This window comes from Nicotiana attenuata, unplaced genomic scaffold (genome assembly GCF_001879085.1).
Source record: "Nicotiana attenuata strain UT unplaced genomic scaffold, NIATTr2, whole genome shotgun sequence".
Lineage (NCBI taxonomy): Eukaryota > Viridiplantae > Streptophyta > Magnoliopsida > Solanales > Solanaceae > Nicotiana > Nicotiana attenuata.
Window position 1 is genome coordinate 445,792 of NW_017670504.1, and position 8,485 is coordinate 454,276.

Genomic DNA, 8,485 nt, shown 5'->3' on the forward strand with positions numbered 1-8,485 from the left:
TTTTTAAAAAAAAAAACGGGAGGGCTTAGTAAAAACAAATTTATAGGTGAAAAATTAATTCAGAAATGAAATGATTCAGCTTAGTGTTTTGGAGCATCACATAGGGCCAATACAGTTTTCACATCCAGGATACAAAATATAGACCTCTCAAGCAAGTGAATAAATTAGAGCTGCCTGCTTAAAAATAATGACATCTAAAGAATGAACTTTAAAGGCTGATCTTGTAACAGTGATTATTTACATCATTCAAGAGCTAAAGATATTAGGTTTGCGCTCTTGAATGTACCCACAGGTGTAACATCAAGTTACTTCTTTGGAATAAATTTGAAATCAGAACATAGCTTATCATTTTGAACATATAATGTGCTGATAATTTCTTTTTTTTTTTAAAAATTCTGATATAATTGTTTAAATGCTATCCTTCTAAAATATGTTTGTCACTATTTCCTTTTTCGTCCGTCCAAAAGGATTGACATATTTCCATCTTTTTCAGACGAACAGTTCAAAATTCGGTGCATAATAGGCCCGTCCCTCTCCCTCTACCCTTTCTCCACTTGAATACCAGGCTTTTGTATGCAGCAATGTTCGAAACCATGACATATGCCTAACCCTCACAGCATGCACAACACTCTTACCACTAGACCAAAGCCTTGGACCAGCATTTATCCATATGTAGAAACTAGATAATTTCACATTTCGTACTTTTGCTTTTTGATTTATATACAGGATAGGGCTATTCCTAACCTCCCCACCCCCCCCCCACCCCCACCCACACACCAACCTAGTGGATCTTTTGACTTAAAAAAAAGAAGATAATTTTACATTTCCATTTTGCCACTACCAACATGAGTTGCTTTAGGCCCCACTGATTGCAAAACAAATTGTTTGGTACAAGGTAGTTTTGTTATCTCATTCATATTTGGCTTATGTGCCAAAAGTCTTCTTTTGATAAAGCTCATCACTAGCATATACACTATGTGCCAAAAGTCTTCTATTCTTTCTTTAACAGTGTCAATTCAACATATACAAAGAAATTGGGATGTACATTTGCAGGTAATGTACCAACTGTTGCTGCAAATGCTTCAAATGTCGAATCATATAAACATTCAGTTTTAGCCGTCAAAGTCTGTCCAAACAACCCTTTTGTCAAAAGCACAATGTGCTGATCTTCACAAAAGTTGCTAATTTACATGTCTGTTAAAAGTTCAATTTCCCAAAACTTTCTTGCGTGACGTTACTTTCACAATATTCTGATCAAGCAACACTAGTATGAAGATGCAGTGACTACAAAGACTTTCTGAAAAAATTTAACTTGGGAAAATTCATATTCCTTTCTCAGACTCCGTCTTTTTTACCTACCCACTTCCACAAAATCGGTACACTCAACAGACTGAACAAAATGTAAGTCTTAACCAACAGAAGAGTCCTGGGTAGTTGCAACAAAATGTTAAGAGAAGCCTATTCAAAAATTGTATCCAGAATTCTTCTCTGCAAACGTGCCCAATCCATTACTTCCATAAAGAAAAGGTAGATTTAATTTAGGAAGACCAACCATGAAAATTTTATCTGTAGAGAATTCTCCGTATCCGTACTTCATATGAAGCCGGAAAAATAAAAAGGGAACAAAAATAAATCAAAGATTTATGACCGGTTTGAAAACATGCGGACTTTTCTTTCTACAAAAGGCGAAGCCAGCATCAAGGATATGATAATATCTATTAATACATTCTTCTGCAACTAGGGAGCTATAAAGATGTTTATGCTGAACAAAATTTTAATAAGGAGTTTCACGAGATCATGTCACTGATAAAGAATACCTGCCCAGGTGGGAATAAAAGCGGTGCCTCTGTACGCATAATCTTATCTGCTTCCATCTTAGCGGCTTCAAGCATTCTCTATACTCCAAAAGAATATATATTAAGCTGGCAGTTCCATGAGTCAGACACAGATCAAGTGCATTATCTCACATATAAAGGAAAGAACTCAATGAGGCAATGACTAAAAAGATCAATTGAATTAGTAGTGTACCTGTTGATGTCCAAGATGCTACAAATTTCTAATCAGGAAATTTATTAATTGCTCTTATCGAAAATCGCAGGTCAAAAAAAAATGTGTAAAAGACACTTGCAGTTCAGCAAATGAAAGTTAAGCTAGTTGGCAGCTCCATGAGCCAGAGGGGTAAGCATTAATCTCTGATGTACAGTATAGAACTCAGAAGAGATTAATCCTTTATCCTTGCAGAGATACTGAAATTTAACAATGAAGCTGAATGGAGAACACGCTCTGATGATGAAATGGTAGAGAGACAGATTACAAATGGACCTTGATGAAATATTCAAGCAGGAAAAATAATTTTGCGACAAAAGTCAAGGAGTATTTAGCTAAAACGTGTGACAACAACACTAAGTTCTTTCGCAAATGGCAAACGCCTACCATAAATATAATCATATGAATGACCTTATTATTGATGGGGTAATGGTTACAGATGAAGTGATTATAAAGGACGAAATCCTTGACTTCTTTAAATCACTCCGCAGTAAAGATGACTCCATGTGACTCCCACGGTCTTATTGTAATATTCCTATTATTTCGATCGAAGATAATATGGCTTTACAACCTTCCCCAGAAGAGGAAGTTATTGGTGTTATCAATGATTCTGTCTTTGACAAAAGCTCTCAGTCCGGACGGCTTTACCATGGGTTTCTATAAAAAGTTTCGGAGCATTATCAGGCACCATTTTCTTAATGTTTTGAACCTCATCCGTTAACAAACACTTCCCAAGAGTCTAAATGCTACTTTTATTACTTTGGTCCCTAAAGTCCAGAGACAATGAAGTTTGGGATCTCCGACCCATTAGTCTTGGGGGTAGCTTCTACAAGATCCTTCCTAAGGTACTTGCTACTAGACTAAAACGGATCATCGGTAAACTAGTTTCTCCTCATCGGTTGGCCTTCATTAGAGGCCGTCAAATTAATGATGTTGTTCTCATTGCAAATGAATGCTTAGATTTCCGAATAGATTGGCCATACCAGTCTCATTTGCAAACTTGATAAAAAGAAAGCTTTTGATCTGTCCCTGCATCCATTCTTTCAAGAAGGTATAACAATGTCTCCAATTGAAATGATCCTATGTCTTTCCTATGTCCAATATACACAATATACCATGAACTCTACTCCCAAACCTCGAATCACCAGACTAACTGTTGAACAACACTGAGTGAAATGCAACTATTCAAAGCCAAAATGTACAAGGTCTCTTGGTTGTTTAAATATACAACAACAAACCCAGTCCCACAAGTGAGGTCTGGGGAGGGTAGTGCGTACGCGGGACCTTACCCCTACTTGTAGAGAGGTTGTTTCCAATAGACCCTCGACTCAGTAAAAGCACAATCACAGCATTGTTGAAAAGAAATATAGTAATGGACAGTTGTTTAAATATAATAATTGTAATACGACAACACTAATTAAATGCAATTCACTAAAGCCAGATTGTACAAGGAGCAGAAAATCAAAGGCTATTAAATTTAAAATTTCAAAATCGTATGGCAAATGTATAATAATTACCTTTAGCGTCTCATGTTGGTCATCATCATTAGCACCACGAAACTCCTAAAGTTTCAAGAAGAATAGTCAAAGATTGCATTGGATACGTGATTAAGGAGTAACCAACTATCAGGATACTCTATAACCAATTGGGATTTATTTAAGCCCTTTTCGAAATTTCCTTCATATTGAGAGTTTTACTCATGCTGCAGCTATTACAAGATGATTTTAACCACATAGCCATCGTAATTATGTTTTAGAAAAAGGAATCCATTCAAAAAGTTAAGTGGTGGATCAAAAAAAGACCTCCATATCACTGACAAAACCTTCGAGTGCACGATATGGAGCATAAACAATAAGATCGAAACCTAGACTCTGCAAGAGAAAGGTAAAAATTCAAATAAAAGCAGGATTCAAAAAAAGAGTGTAGGAGGAAATAACATATAAATTACATCCTTGCCTGAAGAACCAGCATCTCATTATTGAGGATAACATGATGATCCTGTTCTATCCCCTTACCGAGCTCCTCAGCTGATACGTGATTTTCCTCTGCCTTGCAAGCTGCATATATGCAAGTTAACCTGCAAATATCATAAAACACCTCGTCCACTTTCTTGGGAAGAAGATAGTAAAACACATTTTTACAGTGTCAATAATATTTAGGGATGTCTTTCTCTCGATCCAGGAGACCTAGTGGAAGAGATAATTAAGAGTTTCTTACATAATGTTTTTGGGATGATGTTCCATCACCGACCATTGCAGATAAAACCTTTTAAAATAAATGAGAGCTGTTGCCTGCAATGCAACATGATACCTGTTTAACCTTCAAATAGGTTGATCAAAGGTTGCTGATTCAATAGCCAAAAATATATCTTTTGATATGTACGCTAATTGTAACTCATGAAAATAAACTTCTTCTTTTTTGGAATGGCAACACTATATTAAAATCAGCACCAAGGCAGTGCTGGAGCCATAGTAAATAAAAATAATAGACTTAACTTATACCTGAATCTTGCGTGGGAACTTAAAAGCATCACAGACATCTTGAATTTTGAACTCATAAAAAGCCCTTAACAGCTGCTCTTCTTCGACCTTGAGAGGTTTGGGACGCTTTTCAGCTAACATGCCAACAGGCAGTGAAAAGAATGGTGATTACCTTAAACAAAAAGGGCCTTACAACAGCAATTGAATCAGTTTAAATTGCTTTACATGGGGCAAGAAACAACTTACCACTATCTTTTGCATCACTTTGAGGTTCAGCATACGAGAAAGACCCATCGATGTCAACTTCCATTCTTGTTGCTCCGTACTTCAGAACATATTTAGCTATCAGCGTTGTAAGCAAATAAAAGTTAACAAGAAAAGTGTTGATTAAGTTTATATGTCAAGTCCATAGATATGTCAAACTACACAGACACATTTTGGTCAAGTAATCTTAACTGTCTATTTCACAGTAGCCCCTGTTAAAGAAAAGACAATATTACATCTCATACCCTCTGTAAGACTCAACTTCTCTTGATCTAACCTTCAATTTGGCTTTTCCTATATTAGGAGTGTGTAATCTAAGGAACTTCAAGATCAATACATACAATTATAAATTAGAATGTCATAAGTAAGGTGCATACATCCTTGCAGGCATGTCAATGAAGCAAACAAAACGACACAGCTATATCATTGTGAAAAAATTCATGCGAATCATTTATAAGTGTAGTATTGGAATGATTTGACGCCGAATAAAGTGGTCAAACGACCACAATTTTTTTCTGAATTGAGTTGTAGAAGATTGGAAGATTGATACCTGTGTGTGAGTGAAAGAATTTCAAAGGTAGAAGTACTCCTCTGATGCATGCTTCAAAGGTTTGAGGTTACAGATATACCATTGTAGTTAAAGCACAAAGAAGGGGACAGGGTTGATTCAAGAAACCAAACTAGGCATATAGAAGTTCATACACTACACATTTGTAGGCACATTGCAAAAAATAACTTTTAAATCAACAGTAAGAGGACATAAATGATGCAATTTATCAGCACAACAAAAAGTCATTTCTTTACACAGAGAAAAACATGTCCCAGCACATAGAAAACATAGGGAAATAGAGCTAGCATACCTTCTCTAGAGCTTGTTTGGCTCTTTGATTAGCAGCCTTGTACTTGTCCTTCTGTAAACAGTAACAGTTCATTCTATTATTAAAAATAAAAAAAGATCCCTAGTACTGCTGACGATTTTCAGAAACAATTGATTGGAACTAAGGGGCAGGGATTTAAATGGACAAAATTTGCAACTTACAAGCTCTTGGGGAGTGAAAATCCACTTGGCTCTATGAGTCGATGTCGTGAAATCTGCCATTGCTTGCTGATTCCTTCTTTCTTCTGCCGTCCCTGTTTGCACGTATGAAGTTCAGCCAAGGTCTTTCAAGGTATCCTTTATTCCTGGAGTTAGCACATTTTTGTTTCACAGCCAAACCCTTCATATTTGTTTGGTTTAATTAAAAAATGTTTTTTCGAAAAAATTTCTGTCAAAAAATATTCTTTAATGAAATGATTTTTGGAGTTTAGTTACTTTGAATTTATTGGAATAAGTTTCCTCCAAAAAGAAATTCAACCAAAAGGATGTAACTTCCTTAATTTATACAGTTTTCATTTTCCTTTCCAAATATCTAACTCTTGTTACATATGACTTGCTCTAACCATTTTTTTAGATACATTGTTTTAATCTTTACTACTCAAAATATCACCAAAAAGACTACTTCATACTCTATTCTTCACCATCATAACATTATCGCATGTCGCCTATTTTCAAAGGTGGACCCAAGATTTTAAGACGGCAGGTGCCACCACTGCCTTGAATAATATTATCATGTCACCTATTTTGGACTTAAGTTCGTTTATCCGTCTTCTCAATTTATATAGACAACCCGATCACCGGAAAAAAAGTGAAAATTACAACCTAGACCAAAGTATGAATTTTTAATAATATCGATTAACAATAAGTCAATTCCAATAGGGAAATCAGATCTCTTCTATCAACAACAACAACAACCCAGTATAATCCCACAAGTGGGGTCCGGGAAAGGTAGTGTATACGCAGACCTTACCCCTACCCTGGGTAGGGAGGCTATTTCCGAATAGACCCTCGGCACAAGAAGATGAAATACGATAATAAAATAGTAACAACAACATAACCAGAAAGATAGTACCAGCGAGCCAAGAGTCAAAAAATATACCTGGAAAAGCAATATCAATAATCAATGCATACTAAAACAACATGTACCACTGGCATGCTAAAACAACATGTAACAGGAAACACAATCCTTCCATAGTAAGTCTATCATAAGTCATAATGATAACATCTTTTATAAGGTAAATAATTCTATTAATAATGGAAAGATCTTCCGTATAAGCAGTATACCAAAAAGTAGAGAATCTACCACATAATTCATAACTATAACATTCTTTGAGAAATAAAAGAAGACTTACCAATTCGAGAAAATATGACCTCGGAAGTTGGACGTAGCTAGATTTTATCTTGCAATTTGCAAGCCCCTGCAAATATATTAAACTCATTTACATCAATACATTGCACAAATAACCACATAAATTATCTCTTCTATGATACCATCTATATTTGCTAAAACTTAGTTGGTAGTCTTCCATTTCATGATTAAACGAGTTGAGATTTTAATGTTAAATTAGTTTTCTGAGAATATGCTTTTGGAAGTTCCCAAGAAACGCCTAATTTGGCCTTTTAAAATTGGTCTCTTAGTAACTGAAATTCTTAATATCAAAACTGATGCATCACTAAACTAAATTAGAACATATGTGGAAGAATGAATCAAAAAATACAAAAAAGAAAAAGGAGGAAAAAAGAGACTGACAGTGAGAGTCGCCCACGCAGTCACTGTATGTCGTCGCCCGTTGCCGGTTGGAATTCACAAAACGCAAGAGAGCTGCTAGATTGTCGGGGTTTCCTTGTTGGGGTGAGTGGGGGATGTTTTTGACGGGAAGAGAGAAAAGGGTTTAGGAATTTATAACCTGTTCGGCCAACTTTCTAAAACTAGCTTATTTTGACAACTATACTTCTTTTCAATATTATTTTTTTTTAATACTTTTAATGAGATATAATTTATATTTGACTACTTAATTTTAAAAAATATTTCTGAGCATAAATTAGTATTTGATCAAGCTTTTATAAACTACTTTTAAGTGATTTTTCTCAAAAGCAAATTTTAAAGATATTTTTTCTGCTCTGCTTCTACTTAAAAGTACTTTTTTTCTTATAAAAGATTGGTCAAACACTTCAATTTTAAAAAATAAGAAAAAACTTGGCCAAATAGGCTACTAGTTTGGGTTTTTTATTCTTTAATTTATTTACAAAATACAGCTGAATGAAAAAACAATATAATAAAATGGATTTTTTCCAAATTTATCTATCTATATTATATTAAAAGCACAAAAATCTTTAGTAAAATATTATTTGGCTTTTTTACGCTTTAAAATTGGAGTTCTTACCGGACAAGATAGTCATTTATAACTTTTTCCTAATATTTAATACCTTGAAAACAACTACAATTGTGATTACTAAATCTTTCCTTATTTGAACTAGGTAAAAAATCTTAAATTAAAACTTTAAAACCACAAAAGATTTTACTTTATAAATAAAAAAATTTAAAGTATGTTATAATAAACTATATTTATGACTAATCCTCATATTAAGACTTTGGAGTTATTTACATTATTATTCAAAAGAAATTTTATCTGTATTATGTTTTTATTTTGCTAGAAGCACAAGCATTTTTAGACGGGAACTACGGCATATTTGTGTTATCAACTAGAATTTATATACGTTTAGTGATTTTATTATTTCTTTAAGAGTCAGTTTTCTTATCTTTTACTCTGTGGTGCATTCATAATTCATGGTTGATTGCTGCTTCAATATGGTAAAA

The 8,485-nt window shown here is 34.3% G+C and overlaps 1 protein-coding gene across 3 annotated transcripts in view; it reads right to left on the reverse strand.

Annotated features, from left to right (window-relative positions):
- LOC109240321 (cyclin-H1-1) overlaps positions 1–7,577 on the reverse strand; it is a 10,334-nt gene extending 2,757 nt beyond the window's left edge. The window contains exons 1-11 of one of the 3 annotated variants that reach the window (XM_019406945.1): positions 7,418–7,576; positions 7,020–7,085; positions 5,830–5,921; positions 5,651–5,701; positions 4,773–4,851; positions 4,548–4,660; positions 4,264–4,337; positions 4,003–4,123; positions 3,849–3,917; positions 3,564–3,608; positions 1,818–1,895 (exon numbers count right to left, since the gene is read on the reverse strand). In XM_019406945.1, the coding sequence (XP_019262490.1) occupies positions 1,818–1,895; positions 3,564–3,608; positions 3,849–3,917; positions 4,003–4,123; positions 4,264–4,337; positions 4,548–4,660; positions 4,773–4,851; positions 5,651–5,701; positions 5,830–5,889 (690 nt within the window). In that variant the 5' untranslated portion in view covers positions 5,890–5,921; positions 7,020–7,085; positions 7,418–7,576. Of the gene's footprint in view, positions 1–1,817; positions 1,896–3,563; positions 3,609–3,848; positions 3,918–4,002; positions 4,124–4,263; positions 4,338–4,547; positions 4,661–4,772; positions 4,869–5,650; positions 5,702–5,829; positions 5,922–7,019; positions 7,086–7,417 lie in introns of those variants that run through there. The other 2 variants (XM_019406946.1, XM_019406947.1) reach the window with 2 other exon arrangements.
- Positions 7,578–8,485: the final 908 nt, after the last annotated feature.